We start from the raw sequence: 18,864 nt of genomic DNA on the forward strand, positions 1-18,864 counted from the left end.
TCAATCTTCAAACTCGCGCACGCATTGCTGGACGAATTCTTGCTCATAATGTTCTACCTAAAACTGGATCTTTTTTATTACTATTTCATAAATCTTTCTATGGCTCTTTATGTCTTATTTGGAAACATTTCTGTAAATTGGGTCAACGTGTATTTTACTAATTTGTGGAAACAAAAACCTTTTCTTCCGTATGGATGTCTTCTTACTCGTATTTTCAGATATTTTAAAGTACCCTTAACCAATGAAAAATATATTGAGCAAAATGAGTTCTTTGATCAAACTATTTTTAAACATATGAAAATCAAATATCTGCCTCCTTTAAACTTTGATCAAATTGAACCATCAATATCTGAACCCTCACCATCTTCTGTGACACCTTCATCTCAAGCAAAATGAAAGAATTTTTCTACTAGTCAAGACAATGATGAAGTTTTGCAGCGACTGGAAGCTTTGGAGATGCATCAACACACTTTTCGTGAAGATGTGACTCAACAACTTTCTTCGATTCAGAAAGATATTACTGCACTCAAGGAGTTGTAATATTTTGAACTTGAATTTACATTTTGCTTATGCTATGGCTGCCCTTACTCTTTTTTATTATGACAAATGGAGAGAAAAAAATAAGATAGAACTTTTCATGAGAAAGAACTTGCATGAGAAGTTAAGAGACAAAGACACATGCATAAAAATTGCATCATGACATGAAAATAGCATTTCATGTGAAAGCATTGAAAATTGCATTATTGAAAAAGTTTTAGAAATGCATGAAGTAATGATGGAAATGCAAACCAATCAATATGTGATATATGTGCTTTGAATGTACTAACTTTTAATGTTTTGCAGCATATTGATAGGGGGAGTAAAATCTCTATCTATGCATCTAAATGCTCCATCTTTGATTAGTTTGTCATCATCAAAAAGGGGGAGATTGTTACGACAATGAAGCCATACATGATACTTCAAGTACAAGGTTTTGATGATGAACAAGTGAATCAGCTGCATTTCAGCTAAGGCAATGAAGAAAGATGACAAGCATTGAAGAATTCAATAAAGAATCTTTGAAGACTAGTGTGCAAATGCTAAATTCATTAAAAGTCTTAGATTCTTGTAAGAGCCTTACTTAGAGTGCATATTTCGGTTGCATTTCACCTAAAAAGTCTTTTGAAAAACTTTTCTAAAAGAACCCTTCATGAAAATCTTTTTAGAAAACTCTTTTCTTAAATTTTCTTGTTTATTAGTCGACCAATAGACTCACCAGTCGACTAATTCTTTCGACTGAAAGGTTTTTCAGTCTACTGATGATATTATCAGTCGACTAATTTTTTATCTAGTCGACTAAGTTTCAAACTTCAGATTTTCAAACGGCTCGATAAACACATCAGTCGACCGACGATAATTGTCAATCTACTAATAGTTAATTATCAGTCGACTAACTACTGTTCTAGTCGACTAATTTTGTCATTTTTCCTGAAACTTTTAAAAGGCGTGTCTTTTCATTTTTCAAACATTTTGATCGTTCAAAATGAACTGTTTTGACACCCTTTCATACCTTCAACATATGAAATCTTTCAACTATAAATATGAGTGCATTTCACACTCAAAAATATAGAAATCAAATCAATTTACATTGAATTACTCTTTGCTTTTCACTCATATTCAGTTTCTCATTTACTTGATATTTTTCACTTCAGTTTTTCACTCAAATTCCTTTGAGAGATAGTGAATTCGTGAGTTGAGTATTCCAACAACCTCAAAAGCCAATTGCATCTCATTTACATTCATAAGAAGGGCTCATAGGTTGTTTTTGTAAGTTGTTACTTATTTCGATTTTCTGTAAAAGGAAGGACTCCTTGGTTTAAAGGAGTTGTTTGCTTTCAGTAGGTGTGTTACTAAAAGTGGGACCAGATTTGGTCTGTGTATGATCTTGTAGTTACACAAGGTTGATAGTGAAAATCTCAAGCTGGTTTTGCTTGGGGATTGGATGTAGGTAAAGAAAGACCGAACCAGGATAAATTATTGTGTTCTTTGTGCATTTGCTTTGCGAATTGCAAAATCTGTCAAAATTCTGCAGATAATTTTTTAAAAGCACTATTCACCCCCCCTCTAGTGCTCGTTGCCTCGATCCTACTTCACTTTCAGATAGAAACTAAAGCCTTTGCAAATCTGGACAACGAATTAAACTTGGCAATGTAGGTCGTTACATTCGTGCTTTCTTGCTTCAATTTCCTAAACTCTTTTTTTTTTATTCTCTCGATCATAAGGAAAAACTATTTGTAGAACTTGTTTTTCAAAGTGGTTTATGAAACAAACTCTCCATTACTCAGGACATCTCTGGTGGATCTCCACCAGTACTTTGCATCACCAACTAGGTTGGATGCTGCAACCCAAACCTTCTGGACCTCGGGGCACTGTGTAGTATCAAATGCCTTTTTTGCTTGCTTCATCCATTTCTCTACTGCATCTCTCCCAAAAGTTTCATTAAAGGTAGGTACTCTCATATTCTTAAGCTTTTCAGCCTAAGAACTGCTTTAAGATGCCACTTGATTCTGGCTTTATTATAGTAAATTTTGTAATAACTCATACAAAATTCTTTCTACTTTATAGCTGAGAGGCACACTACTCCCTACAGTAGCATGTTCTTGCCTGAGCGAAGTTGGTGATGCTCCTCCACCTTCTGCTCCCATACTATGAGGAGGTAGACTCCTTAATGCTTGTGGAGATAGATGACCACTCAGACTTGCAGTACCCCTTCTTGCAGAATCCTCATCTGCATGACTTGCTTGAGAAGGTACATCTCGTCTCCTGCTTGCTTAGGAACCCTGGATTGGTGCGTTGTACCTTGGCGAGTCCTCATACTGCAATTGAGAGTAGAATAAGCTACTAAAAGAATACACATGCGTATGTTAATCATTCAACATTTATGCAAGCAGATGCATCCATCACACATAAATTATTATCTTATTAAATGACATCTTTATAAAGTTATCATGAGTTCTTTCCTAATATAACTCATGAATCCCCAATAACAACTAGGCCACAACATGCCTTTATTACTTAACTAACATAACAAAACACTACTTTATGAACATCATAAAACCCACTAAGGGGTAGTTGGGGTGTATGTGGGTTTCTCTTCATCCTCGAAGTCTAAAGGAACCTCATTGGTAGTGGTGTTGTGGTGTTACGAAAGACACAAAGGTATAAGTGCATGTTCATGTGTCATCTACCTCTCCTAAGTAGAGACATGCCCCAAAAAGGCTATGTCGGTCTTCTTACTTGCACTTCTTCCAACATGACAGTGCTCTCGTATTGTTGCACTATTGTCCACCTAGCATCCTCACAAGATAATGTTTTTTGCTGCTCCTGATTCCTTCTATTACTACTGGCAAGTGTAGCGTTGCTTGACCCTGCCCCGTGGTGGTCATAGCAGGGTTTATTACAACCTTCACTATAAGCTTCTACAATCCTACATCCATGGTTCTTCATTGGTCCTCCTTTTCTGACATGACTATAAAAAGAACATTCTCGTGATACTAGCGTTCCCCCAACGGGTGGTTGGGGTGGTTCTATCACTTCAACTATATATTCTTGACATTGGTCATTGATTATTATGATAACTGATGTCGAAAAATGAGTGAGAGGTGTCATGTTCCTGATTTCCCTAGATACATTCATCAAAACAGTCATGAAGAATGATATGGCGACAACCATTTGGTCAATGTAAATGATTTTTGAATGCCCCCGTATTTCTGCATCCCTATTATTCCTACGACCGTTTTCATTGTTGTTGTTAACATCCATACCGACTAACATGAAACACTTAATAAGCTTGAGATCTAGCCAACTATGTGGACTTTCTTACAACTCAATGCTATTGATTCAATTGGTATAATCTTGATAATTCTCAATCCAATATTTATTTTTTAAAGCCTGGCTTTGATACCAATTGTAATTACTCAATCTGGGGTCTCTTGAGCCCGAGTTTGTGGACGTTAGTTTCCAAAGAGAAATTATCAAAATAACCTCAAAATCATGTTATTTTTTTTATAATGATTATAAGGTCCATGCATCCGTCAACAACAATAATTACTATCTCAAATAAAAGTTTTCAAATTACATGTTTAGAATGAAAGAAAAATGCAAGATGAAAAATACTTCAAATGTTAAGAAGTCTGGTAGTAGCTGAGTCTAAGTCCATGATCAAAACCTTCGGCTGGCAGCAATCCCTGAACTTGCAATTGTAATAAAGAGAGGGGATGAGTCTACAACTCAATAAGTTTACATTTACAAATAAGACACAATCATTACAACTGTAGTGAGCTCTAAGCTCTTAATCTTAGTTTAGTTTACTAACTAAGTACACATGTTATTTATGAAATTTACCATTTTTATTGTTTCGTTATCGTCATTCTCAGAGTAGATATTCATATTCTACTTTAATCGGCTATTTCAGAAATAGCCTCCTTGGGTGTAGCAACCCATGTAGACAAGTCATAGTCTATAATGTTAGTCAGACATATAAACCACTCAAAACAATATAGTCCAAACCGGCCCAAACTATAAACTCTAAATTTCTGCAGTTGCATGATGTAAGCCACAAAATGCTTGTCAGTAGATAGCTGAAGAGCTCGAGAGGGTATACCTACCCCCAAGGTGCACAAAGATCTATACATGACCCCAATGTTTGTGGTTCATGCTAAATCTTACATATGTCTAGTGGGCATTATTTTCAACCCCTAAGGGTCACCTAAAAATTCTTGAGCAAATCCCGAGATACGAATGATGTACAGATACTCTAAACAATGCCTTAGACCATGTCTCTCTTAGTAGAGTTCATTATCATACCCTGTATTGTTATCCTATGAATATTATTCTTCCAATTTTCTTTTTTTGTTATTAGTGCATTATACAATAACCAATGTATGTTCACTCACTACTTTTATAATATAAAGACATGTCATATTTCTAAGGATAACAACCTCATCACAGAGTCAGCTCATCATATCACGACACTTACAATGCCCCTCCCAATACATAAGCGTGACATTCTCAAAACAAAGCCTATCTTAAAACTCTAGAACTCTACTCTTATTTTTAAAGTCAAACATCCATATTTAACAACTTTTTACATGCATTGATGTCATGATTTTCTCCATACAAGACACATTTATAATTGAAATCATGTCATAAATCAAATAACATGTAATATCATACTAAACTTCAAAATTATGAATTCTTATGCTTGTTACTCAATTGTTCTATTCAAAACAAGATAACACTAGCATACTTATAACACATAGAATCACATTGCAAGATGCCTAAACTAACCAGCATGTATTTTATTTAACTAAAGAAGAATTTGCAAATATTCACTTACTTGGAATGCTTAAATTTCAATTCAAAGAAATAACCTTAGTTCTCACACAAATTTTGATTTAAAATAGACAAAAATCTCGTATCATCATTTAGAGTCTTGTCTTTATAAAAAATTATGAGAATACCCCTACATTTTTATGTCAAACTCTGACTCAATTTACTCAGAGTTTGTCATCATGTCCCTTGCTAATGGATCCTACTCGAAAGAAGAATCCAAGTATCCAAACATCATTGAATTTGATATTGTGCTAAAAAGTTATGCCTAATCCACTAATCGAGTGTATAAAGGGCAAAATAGTCATTTTACTTTTCAACCCTCCCTAGTATCATGCAACTTTTTCCCATATTCATTTTGTAATAAGTCCCGTCTTGTCTTAACACTAGACCTAATTCACACTCATTTTAGTCCATATTTAGTTTACTGGATCTTTTGATTGAGTTTCGAATCCAGATTCAATTTTACTCTAACCTTGTTCATAATAGGTTTAGTACAGATGTGGTGTCAATGATGAAAAGAGCTTGGGTTTGAACTAAACCCAACTGGATCCAATTTGTTTTGGATCTACTGTATGTAGACAAGATCCGATCTGAGTTTGGATCCAATTTGAATCCAAACCCATATCTGACTTATATTAAAAAATTGAGATATTCACCATCTCGATTTTTGCACCATTCAATATTCATACATATATCTGCTCACACACATACATACATACATATATATACATATACACATATTTTTATTATTTCTTTCTAAAAAGATGGCCAACCCAGTCTAGACTGAGTCGATCTGTCCAAAAGCTGTCCCAACTTGGTCGGTCAAAACGTAACGTACCTAACTTGGTCTGGACCGAGTCGATCTACCAAAAAACAGACCCAGCTTGGTTTAGTATATAGGTTATTATTATTATTATTTTCTGTCTGACTCTGTTTGCACTATAACTAGACCGAGTTGACTAGCCAACCCACTCTAACTCGATCTAGGGCACACCCAGACCAAGCAATCTGGCTGACTCGGTCTGCCATGCTATGCAGACCGAGTCAGTCTCCTTTAAAACCTGAGACCCATGAGAACTTTTTTTTTCCTCAGACACAACTTGGTCTGGTTACCCAGGTCGAGCTGGGCATGTTGTTTGAGACAAGACAAAGAGTAGAGTTCCACTCTTTGTCCAGTGTCCCTTTTCGACCAAACTCGGTCTGACGCATCCGAACCGAGGTGGTCCGACCTCTTGGGGTTGAGACATAGTGTAGTAACTCTTTGTCTCCCCCTCTCTCTCTGCTAGAATAGCCTCTGTCAACCACACGGTTGCCGGTGGCTGAAGCAGGGCAACCCCTGCCTTCCACTGTGAACGCGATGTCACCATTGACAATCAACGGTTGTCAGCAGCCATCCTTCCCTCGACCTTATATTTTTTTCTCTGCAACAATAGGTTGCCGACAACGCAATTGTCGATGGTGAGGGCAGAGGAACGATCTCCTCTTTGCCTCTCCAATGAGAGTGGCAATGACATGTTTGATTCTTGTCCCTACCTCTTTGTTTTTTCCAAGGAAGGAAGAAAACCAACTTACCTTACTCCACCGGCAGCGCTGCCTTCCTCTCACCCTCTTCTTCTTGTCCATTCCTCTTCTTTTTTCACTCTCACAATCTCTTTCTCTCCCTTTCTCGCAAAAATGAAATTGAGAGAGAGCCTATGACTTTTATAGCCATGGGTGAGGGTCGTACCCCTCTTCCATCCTCTCTCTTCTCCAAAAAGACTCTTCCCACTACTCATACTTGGGAGAGAGGGTTACTTTCTTTACTTGGAGGAGGCATGGCCCCTTCCTCTCTTTCATCATCCATTTAATAGGAGAGTGAGGGGTGGTGCCCTCTAACCGAACAAGGTAGGATTTAATCTCGCATGTAAGTGCGCTGACAGCCACTCATCTCAACATTTGTGGAGATAGAGACTGCTCTCATAAGGAGAGATGTCAAGATGGGTGGCTGTGTGATGCAGTGTGCTTCTGCATTTTTATGTGAACACAAACAATAATGGCCATTACAAGCTTATTAAAGAAAGGCAAACTAAGGTGCACATGAAAAAAAACGTGCAATGTTTATACATATTAGAGCACATTTGATAAATCTAATATCAGGAAAGGCTATTTTTTCTCTAATTCAACATGGGTCCCACCACCTCCAGTAAAAAAACCCTTTTAAAAGTTTTCTTTTTCTGAAAAAGACGAAAAAAGGGTTGAGATTAGGTGATAGTGAAAATCGAATCCAGCCTTGAGCCCACAACTGACCTGTCATGTGCTTAATGCACAAATATTCTTGAATCATTGTCAAGATATTTTGGTGGTACAAACATGTTGTCAGTATAGAATAGGGTGTCAGGAATCCGGTTTACTCTAATCAACCCGTACCAAACTAAGGTGGCAATCGGGTCAGGTCGACGGGTTGACGGGTCAGAATACCTCAACACGAACACACGACCCGTTTATTAAACGAGTCGGGTCGACATGACACAATTACAAGACACGGCACCCATTTATTAAACGGGTCAACCCGCACAGGCGCACACCAGGGTTGATGGGTTCGTGTAAACGGGTTGACCCGCCTGCCTAACACAATTACACGACACGATAACCTGTTTATTAAACGGGTCAACCCGATAACATAGACACGATAACCGCACAGGTGCACACCAGGGTTGACGGGTTCGTGTAAACGGGTTGACTCGCCCGCCTAACCCGTTTATTAAACAGGTTGGCATACCCATAATACGAACACGACCCATTTAATAAACAGGTTAGGTGGGTCGACCCGTTTACGACATGAACCCGTTTAAGCCAAACCCTAACCCGGCTAAGAAGCAGATTGACGGGTCGGGTCAGATTTTGCCACCCCTATACCAAACCTTATATGGTTCATATGTGGTGATAAATAAAAAAACCCTACTAAAATCTGAATTCAGACCTGAAGGTCCGATTAACACATGGAGCTGAACATAGTTTGTGAAATTTTATACCAGACTCGAGCTGGACCTAAGTTCTGATTAAGACCCGCAGTTTGTGAAACACTATATATATATATATATATATATATATATATATATATATATATATATATATATAGAGAGAGAGAGAGAGAGAGAGAGAGAGAGAGAGAGAGAGAGAGATCTTAATTTAAAAGGTGGCAGCTGCCACGATGTAAACTTTAAAATATTTTTTAAATAATAAAGCCCGACTCAGGCTAGAACCCAGGCCCGAGCTTGACCCATATCTATCGGGTCGGACTCGACCCTGCTTTTATCCAGCAGGGCTCTTAAAGTGTGGCCCAAGACAGACCGGGTACCCAACAATCCACGGGTGGTTTGACCCGATCTCCATCCCTACCCACCATTAGGGGTGTTGTCAGGTTTGACCTGGACCACACCCGTACCAAACCCTATGGGGTTAGGATTTGGGGATGAATAAGATTTGAATAGACCGGAAGGGTCCGAGTAATATATGAAGCTGGGTATGGTTTGTGAACTTTTATACCAGACTCAGGCTTAACCCCAGTTTCATTAAGATGCAAAATTTCAGTGTAAAAAGAAAAAAATATAAAATTACCAGGTATGGTCCAGTCTGGTTCATGTAATCTTTATAGGATTCGGATATGATTTCTCTTATGATGGATCCTATTGAACCCAAATTCAAACCTGGCAGTGACACCAACATCTCAAATCATGTCTGGTTCTGGTTCTACCCAGATCCAAACCAAAGCGACCCCACTACCCACCATGTTACCACAGTCATTGTAACAATTATCGTGAGAAATGTGATTTTTCATGAAAAAATCATGATAAATTCACTCAACGATTAAAACTTTTTTAATTTCGTGAGATTGAATTTCTCGCAAAATTTTCTTTTGGGACAAAATATTCTAAGAAATATGTTTAAATCCAGTTATTCTCTTTTCATTGTGAAGCTGCTTTTTTGCATTATGATAAGAAACTGTGCCATGCCTATTTTCATTGGAAGGCATGTGGTATTTAGGTGGGTGACTAAGTCATTAAGTATGTCTCAGTTTTGGTTATGCTCTCAGTTTTCATAAGCTTTTTACAAGTTCTGCATGATTATTGTAAGAATTTCGAAAGTAGATTTTATATTTTTTCATGTAAAATTTAGTTGTAAGATTAGTTTTTATTTATTTATTTATTTATTTTGAGTTTTTTTGATAAAATGATTTGATTTTTTATATTTTTCTGAGACCTTAACGATAAAAACTCAAGAAAAATTAAACATTTTTAAAACCTCACGAGCAAATTCACATCCTATAAATTGCCGTTTTAAACTTTTGTCACTATGGTCCGAGCCCAACCCGATATCTTATCGGGTCGGACTCTCGACCCGACTTTTATCGTCAGGGCTCTTAATGCGTGGCCCGAGACGGACTGGGTACCCGACAAGCCGCAGGCGGCCCGACCTGATCTCCACCCCTACCCGCTAGGGGTGGCAAAACCTGACACGACCCGCCAATCCGACCCGTCAAGGCGGGTTCGGGTTTGGAAAAAATGAACCCGTTTAATAAACGGGTTGACCCGCCTAACCCGTTTATTAAACGGGTCGGGTTCGTGTTAGGGGTATGCCAACCCGCCAACCCGGCTGACCCGTTTAATAAACGGGTTAGGCGGGTGGGTCAACCCGTCAACCTGCCAACCTGACATGCGAACCTGAGAACCCGTTTACCAGACCCAACCCATTTATTAAATGGGTTGGCGGGTCGTGTCGGGTTACCCATTTATTAAACGAGCCGGGTTCGTGTTTGCCACAGCCGACCCGTTTAATAAACGGGTCGGGTTCGTGTTGAGGTATGCTGACCCGCCAACCCGTCAGGTCGACCCGCCAACCCGACACGATTGCCACCCCTACCCGCCATGTTACCACAATTAGCCCCTCTCTCTCTCTCTAGCACGGGAGCGAATCTCAGGAACTCTCTCGACTTCCCTTGCGCATATCTTGAAAGTTTCCTAGAAATCGGGTTTTTGGGTTTCTTTCAGAATTGGAAGTTTCCCTTGAATCGGAATTCAACCGAACGTTTTCAAGGATTTCGATCTCTCTTCAGGATTTGTGTTGCTTGCTTGTTCGCCTCCTGAACGCCCAGAGAGGATGGCTGGATCGACGGCCGAGAAACTCTCCGATCTGAAAATAAGCGACGGAGATCGAAGCTCCGATTGGGCTCCTCCCAATCTGAGGAAGAATCTCTGCATCCTGTCTCCAAACGAGGTCTCTCTCTCTCTCTTCTTTTGGTACTTTGAGTCATTGTTGGAAAATTGGTCACGAGTTGCAAGCTAAACGAGTTTTGTCCGAGTTACGGGACTGTTCAACCATGCTTTGAGTTTTGGTGTTTGTTTCTTACTCATTGTATGTTGGTGTCGCTTTCAGAAACGAACAATTTCCTTTTGGTAGTTTTAATCTTTTTTTGATCCTGGGTGGTTGTTTTTGCCGGTGATGCTTCATTTTGTTGTGCACTGTATCTCGTTGTATAACTCATAAATTTCGTGGGATATCGGAAGATTCCGTGTTTGTTGTGATTGAAAGAGGAAAAAGATCAGGTACCAACAATTTGGATTGGTTCGATGGTCCAATTTTGTCATCCTGTTCATCCACAAGCGGCATAATTTGCATCGGATGCATCTATAACCAGTTGATCTATGAAAAAAGATTCCCTAATTTGATCTCGGTGGGCCATAAAGAAAAATCTGGGTAGCGCTTGCTCGCCAAGATCTGTGTTAATACGTCATGAAATGCAGGTTTGGGAGCATTGGGCTCACTCAACCTGGTGAACAAACGTTAAGGAAAACAAAAGAACGGTAATATACATGTTTTTTGTTGTTGCAATAATATGAATATATCATGTTCTCAAGCAAGCGAATATCTAGCCTGAAATCGTCCTTCTTTGGTATCGTGAGATGCAAGTTAAGCTAGAAAACTCGGTACTTCTTCATGTTAGAAAAGAACCACTTGGTTCCTAAATACTTACACCACAATATAAAGACTGATAAAAGATATGAATACCTTGGCGTATCTGAGATGCAAGATATGAATAATTTGACACTCAGATACTTACACTCAGATACGTTTTAGGATAAAGTATCTGAGTGTCAAATTATATTGTATGCATTATATGTATGTATCTATGTACATATGTTACCACATACATTAGGGATATAACACTACATCATTTATGACTTCAGTCTTTCATATGTAAGAATTGTAATTTTGACATCTTAGACTACATGTCTATGTTTTTCGGCAATAATGTTCTACAACACTTGCTAATTTTTTGAGCATTTTTTGTTAGATTGATCTTGCGAAAATGTTGATTGAAGAGAAAGAAAGGCACCTTTTTGATCATTGGTCAGAGCCTGGTGATGATGATGCAGAAAAACATGGTTTCTTTCATCAGGTTGGTCTCCATGGTGTTGATAGTTTAATATGTTTAGTGCAAGGATATTGCAAATATTTGCTTTTATATTGCTTTATTTGTTTAATTAAACTATGTAGAGAGGTTGTCTTTGTTTGTTAACATGATGCTTTCTGTACCATATGTTAATTTTAGAAGATTAGAACATGAAAAAATCATCCATTCCATGTTATTTTTAGAAGAATAGAACATGAAAATGATCCATTCCTTACAACATCAGCTCTATCTTTGCATCACGGGTGTTATAGCAACAGGGTACTCAAAATTATAGCGAACAGTGTAATCCTTGGTCAGCGTCTGAAAATGGTCATTACCTAACACTTGGGAATGTGATAATTCATTCTCTCCTGTGGAGAGTAAAATCACAAATGGTTGTGCCAAGGGCAGTCTACAGTTGCCTGTTCTGTTTTGGGCCATGCTTTGCCCACCTGGAACCAGGCTATCGTTACCAGGTCCATTGTTCTCTATCAGGTCATGAGGGGACCCCGTCTGATCCTCAATGGCTCATCTACAGTGGCTTTGCTGTAAGTGTTTCTTATTCTGTAAGCCAACCCACTTGGTCATCGATCTTGTAAATGAAAGAAGTGGTGGAAACAATGCATTCTTCGTGGTGCCTCATGGGTATTTCATCCCCTTATGTCTGTAATTGTAATTTCCTGCTTCATATCATGATGAACAAATGACCATCTTGATCCTGATTTCTGTATTCATCTTAGCGTGGAAATCCATTGAACATATTGCCTCTCTCTTTCTCGTCTACTTTGTTTAAGTTGCTAATTGCATGTAATCTTATTAATGGTATATGTAATGGTTGCAGGTAGCTCTACTGAATAACAGCTATCCAGGTGGGTTGGTTTCTTACATTAAAAATGCTAGACATCTCTTGGCAGATTCAAAAGCTGGAAAAAATCCATATGATGGATTTACTCCTTCAGTAAGTGAAGTGTTTCCATGCTTATAGAGATACACTCTCTGGATGTGTACTTTATGGTATTTAAAATTAAGTGTTTTGTTTTCCGTGTGGTTATGTATGTTTATCTATTCTTGTATGCTAGTGCCAAGTGTTTTTTGTTCTTCACATGCAAATCTACCATCATTTCTACTATTCACATTACGTGCATTTCAGATAGGCCAGTCAATGAGGGAGCCAGTCCAATCTGCATTTAGTTAGACCAGATCTGGGCCCTGTACTAGTTGTTAAAATATGTATATATAAATATATATATACATATACTTATATATATATACATATACTTATATATATATAAGTATATATATATATACATACATATTTTATTTCTTTTTATTTTTCTGTACAACCAAAAACCCGATAGGGGTGTTTTGGTAAATTACCATGTATCTTTTTTCTTTTTTGTATTTTTCTCTTTTCTTTCTTTTTTACCTTTTTTCTTTTCTTTTTTCTTTTTTCTTTTTCTATTATGTAGGACCACAAGGGGCCCCGCCCATCTAGTCGTTGGGGCCCCAACAGTCATATTTATGACCGTTGGGGCTCCCAATGACTAGAAGGGAGCCCCCCTTGTGGTCCCTTCTTTTAGCTTTCGTCCTCTATAAATAGAGGAGGCTCTCACTTGTATTAGTATGGGTTTTTCACCCACCTTCTCTCTTCAATAATATTAATCTTATGCCTTGTAGGCACTTTACCCCTTAGTGGGTTACGCATGCACTTTTAGTGCTTGTGTTCTTGGCTTCCTTAAAAGTGTGTTTTGCATTATTAGTGTTTCTGTCATTTTCATTACATGGTATCAGAGCAAGGAAGGTGATCGGGATTCTAAGCAACGAAGGTGACCGGGATTCTCTTCTTGTTGGTGTCTTGGGACATGTGCCTCTCAATCTTTTGAAGAAAGGAAGGTTATTCGGTACCTATGGAGCACGAATCTAAAGTGGAGCTTTCTTTTAAGCTCAATGGGTCCAATTACCTTACGTGGGCCTCCGCTATGGAAAATCATCTAAGAGGTAAGAAACTTTGGGGTTTTGTTATGGGAACTACTCCCGAACCCTCTCTTGTTCTCACTAAAATTGAAAGTGGGATTGAAAAAGCTTTAGACGGCGATGAGCGCATCAAAACTATCAATGGCCATCAATCCAAAGTTGAGGATTGAAAAAGTAACCATGCCAAAATCTTGGCATGGTTTATGAACAATGTTGACCTAAAAAATTATGCCAACATTGGTAAGTTTAGAAGAGCCAATGATGCATGGTTGTTTCTTAAGGGTATGCATACCCAAAAGGATCTAGCTAGACAAATTTTTTGTCAATAAAAAATTAGATCTACTAGACAAGCGGATATGAGTGTCCGTGACTACTTTAGTACTTTAACCCCTCTTTGGGATGAGCTTGTTCTTCTTGAGCCCAAGTGGGTGGTTCCGGAAGATGTTGAGTTAAGAAGAGAACAAATTAAAAATGAGCATTTCTTCCAATTCCTCCATGGTCTTTGGCCGGAATTTGAACAAGTTAGGGCATCCCTTCTTTATAGAAGTAAAGCCTTACCCATTGAAGACGCTCTTGCCGAAGTATGCCAAGAAGAAACTCGTCTTGGCATAAGTATTAAGAGTGATAAAATTTTGGCCGTTACTAGGCCCGAATCAAATGTAAAAACATATAGACCTCCCCATTTTAACAAAAATAATGGATATAGAAAGGGAGTGATTTGTCACTATTGTAATGAACGGGGATATATCAAGCCGGTTTGCCCAAAGCTTAAAGGAAAGTGGCCGTGGTTGGAGAAATTTTTCCAAAGAAGGAAGAAGAAAGTGTCAAAGAAGGAGATATCAAAGAAACTCTTAACCATATCTCCGAAGTTCTCCAACATCTTCTCAAGACTTCTTCACCTTCAACATTGGGAGCCGCCATCGCCTATTCTTCATCACCTCCAGGTATGTGGATACTAAACTCTGGTGCTTCTTTTCATATGACATCTCATAAAAACTCTCTTTCTAATGTTTTTTCCGAACCCATATCTTCTTATGTCTCAACGGCCGATGGGACATCTTTAAAAATTGAAAGTATTGGAACACTTAGATTTTAAAACCTCTCAAAACTTTTTTGTTCCTAAAGTAAGAGTCGTTTCAAAAATCAATCTAAATCTTTTTTCCGTTTCCCAAATCACCGATCATGGATGCCAAGTTTCTTTCTTACCTAAAGATTGCACCGTGCAGGATCTCCAGTCAGGAAAGCTGATTGGGCAAGGCCATAGAAGGGGCAATGTTTATTTTATGGACTTTTTGACTCTTCCATCGAAGTCATTTTGTAATCTTATAAACGACAAAAGTATTGAAGTTTGACATGAGAGACTTGGTCACCCAATTTTTTTAAAGATGTCTCTTTTTTCTTTTTTGAACAATACTTGTAAAGTCGAACACATGACTTGTAAAGATTGTATTTTTGGAAAATCTAAAGCTATTTCATTTCCTCAAAGAAGTTATGTCACCACTCGACCTTTTGAACTTGTTCATTCCGATGTATGGGGACCTTCCCCTATTTTATCTAAAGGAGGCTTTTCATACTACGTGGTCTTTATTGATGATTTCACTCGATTTACATGGATTTACTTCTTAAGTCGCAAATCCGAAGTTTTCTCCTTTTTTTAAAGAATTTCATGCAATGGTGAAAAATCAAATTTTAAGAAACCTATCCATTCTTAGATCCGATTCGGGAGGCGAATATATGTCCAATGAATTTCAAATCTACTTGAAAGAAAATGATATTTGTCTTCAACGTTCTTGTCCAAACACTCCGCAACAAAATGGTCTTGCGGAAAGAAAGCATAGACACATAATAGAAACCACAAAAACTTTACTTGTTTTCAAGAATATTCCTAAATACTTTTGGGCCGAAGCGGTTCTAACCTCAACATATTTAATCAATAGAACACCATCTTCCGCTTTGAAAAATATTTTTCCATTTGAAAAACTTTATAATATGTCTCCCGACTACAAAAGACTAAGAATTTTTGGATGTAAATGTTATGTCCTAACTCACAAAAACGATAAACTTTCCTCAAGGGCAATTGAATGCATTTTCTTAGGATATGGCGAAAAACAAAAAGGCTATCGATGTTTTGATCTATTAAATAACAAACTTTATATCTCAAAAGATGTTACTTTCTTAGAAAAAGAAAATGTTTTTTCGCATAAACTAAATGAACATGTTGATTATTCATTTTTGTTTGACTTATTGCCTCAAGAAAAAGGCATAGATGATCATGTTAATATTGAACCTTGTGAGGAACATATTGAACCTACGGTTAATGAGCAACATGACCTTCAAAACTTAAATGAAAATGTACCAAGTCACACACAAGTCTATTCTAGGAGAAATGAAAGTAATCCTCCTTGTGCTCTTGAGAAATTCTCTCAAAATGAGTCAATAGAAGAATCCTCTCAAAGAAGATCAAATCGTATTTCTAAAATACCTAATAGATTTGTATCTTATGATTCTTTTTCTCCAAATTTTTGAGCTTGTTTATTAGCTATTCAATCTTTCCATGAACCATCTCATTACAATGATGCTAAGCAATATGCTCATTGGAATGAAACAATGAAACTTGAACTTAATGCACTTAAAAAAGCACAAACATGAAAAATCATTGATCCCCTAAATGGCAAGAAACCCATAGGATGTAGATGGGTTTTCAGTGTGAAAACTAAAAGTGATGGTTCTTTAGAAAGATTTAAGGCTTGTTTAGTAGCCAAAGGATATGCCCAAGAATATGGGATGGATTATGATGAGACATTTGCTCCTATTGCTCGCATGACTAGTGTACGAGCACTTATTGCAATAGCGTCTATTAAAAAATGACCTATCTTTCAACTTGACGTTAAGAATGCCTTTTTAAATGGAAATTTGAGTGAAGAAGTTTATATGGAACCACCTCCGGGTATGAATTTAAATGGTAAAATTTTAAAATTAAAAAGGCTTTATATGGACTTAAGCAAGCTCCTAAAGCTTGGTATGACAAGTTTAGTAATGTATTAATCAATTTGGGATTTATTTCTTGTTATACTGACACTGCTTTTTTTGTTAAGAAAACAGGTGACTTCATTGTTATTCTACTTTTGTATGTTGATGATATGATCATCACTGGGAGTGACAAAAAGGGAGTAAATGATCTTAAGTCCATATTAAAGAAAACTTTTGATATGTCTGACCTTGGATTTTTGAGATATTTTTTAGGTATTGAAGTGACATACTCTTCCCGAGGATACATTCTATCTCAAATGAATTAGCAGCAGACATTTGTACCAAGTTAGGAGTATCCGATGAAAAGAAAGTTGAAACTCCTGAAGTTATCAATGCAAAACTAAGACTTGAGGATGATGTTCTACTTGAGGATCCAACCCCCTATCGTCAATTAATTGAATCTCTTACTTACTTATCCATCACCCGTTCAGATATAGCTTATGCGGTTCATGCTGCAAGCCAGTTTCAGCATGCGCTTACTTCAGTTCACATGGCGGCCGTGATGCGAATTGTGCGATACGTCAAAAATACCATCTCCAAAGGGCTTTTCTTATCCTCTTCCTCATCTCTTGAATTAACTGCTTTTACTGATGCTGATTGGGGAGGAAATCCCAATGATCGTATCTTAACCACTGTTTTTTGCATCTTTTTAGGTGAATCTCTCATTTCGTGGAGATGCAAGAAGTAACAAAAGGTCTCACTATCATCCACTGAAGTTGAATATCGGGCCATGGCAATGACAACTATGGAAATCGTATGGCTTAAAAGTCTTCTTTGTGACATGGGCGTCCTCGTTTCTTCTTCCACCAAGCTGTGCTGTGATAACAAAAGCGCGATCTACATCGCAAGCAATCATACTTTTCATGAGCGGACCAAGCATATCGAAATGGATTGCCACTATGTTCGAGACGAATATCTCAGAGGAACTATCACATTACCATATGTTACTTCAGAATATTGGCTGACTTCTTCACCAAAGTGCTTCCAACTCCACGATTTATGTTTCTTCTTAGCAAACTTTCGGTCTTCTCCCCGTAAAGTTTGAGGAGGCGTGTTAAAATATGTATATATAAATATATATATATATACATACGTATATATATATATATATAAAAGTATATATATACATATATGTATATACATACATATTTTATTTTTTTTTATTTTTCTATACAACCAAAAACCCGATAGGGGTGTTTTGGTAAATTACCATGTATCTTTTTTCTTTTTTGTATTTTTCTCTTTTCTTTCTTTTTTACCTTTTTCTTTTCTTTTTTGTTTTTTATTTTTCCATTATGTAGGACCACAAGGGGCCCCACCCATCTAGTCGTTGGGGCCCCAACAGTCATATTTATGACCGTTGGGGCTCCCAACGACTAGAAGGGAGCCCCCCTTGTGGTCCCTTCTTTTAGCTTTCCTCCTCTATAAATAGAGGAGGCTCTCATTTGTATTAGTATGGGTTTTTCACCCACCTTCTCTCTTCAATAATATTAATCTTATACCTTGTAGGCACTTTACTCCTTAGTGGGTTACGGAGGCACTTTTAGTGCTTGTGTTCTTGGCTTCCTTAAAAGTGTGTTTTGCATTATTTGTGTTTCCGCCATTTTCATTACATTAGTTTCCATTTAGAAGCTTGGTTTGGGCCTGGCCTGGCCCAAATCTTGTATATTGCCTTGATCCGACCTGTTTAGGAGCTGTCTTACATGTAAAAGACTGAATTCAGGTATAATTGCTTGATGTTAACTAGAATCACATGAAACAAGTAATCCTAATCTAAGCAAGAAAAGTTCAAGAAGTTGACAAAAAAGGAAAATATTTGTAGGTTTTATTTTTGATCAGTCTCAGAAGTTATTTATCAAAGGAATGCAAACTTCCATTAAGAAAGAAGAAAAGAAGTGCAATAAAAAGTAAAAGGAGGCTTCGGAAACTATATATTGCCAACAAGTGGGTCATCCTATATAGATTTTAGCATCTGCAGTCTACTGTTGGGCAGCTAGAGGAGTGCCTTTATACGCTTATCTAATGTCTTCATCTTTTCTTCTTCCTCTTTCTAATTC

General features: G+C 37.5%; 1 protein-coding gene across 2 annotated transcripts in view; it reads left to right on the top strand.

Annotated features, from left to right (window-relative positions):
• The first annotated feature begins 10,262 nt into the window (after nucleotides 1–10,262).
• Nucleotides 10,263–18,864, top strand: part of USP (UDP-sugar pyrophosphorylase) — a 38,427-nt gene continuing 29,825 nt past the window's right edge. Inside the window, exons 1-3 of one of the 2 annotated variants that reach the window (XM_089996978.1) lie at nucleotides 10,263–10,626; nucleotides 11,705–11,809; nucleotides 12,645–12,761. In XM_089996978.1, coding sequence (XP_089853104.1) covers nucleotides 10,510–10,626; nucleotides 11,705–11,809; nucleotides 12,645–12,761 — 339 coding nt within the window. In that variant the 5' untranslated portion in view covers nucleotides 10,263–10,509. Of the gene's footprint in view, nucleotides 10,627–11,704; nucleotides 11,814–12,644; nucleotides 12,762–18,864 lie in introns of both variants that reach the window. The other variant, XM_089996979.1, reaches the window with a different exon arrangement.

The sequence above is a fragment of the Nuphar pumila genome, chromosome 2 (genome assembly GCF_984573655.1).
Source record: "Nuphar pumila chromosome 2, dmNupPumi1.hap1.1, whole genome shotgun sequence".
In the NCBI taxonomy this organism is placed as follows: domain Eukaryota; kingdom Viridiplantae; phylum Streptophyta; class Magnoliopsida; order Nymphaeales; family Nymphaeaceae; genus Nuphar; species Nuphar pumila.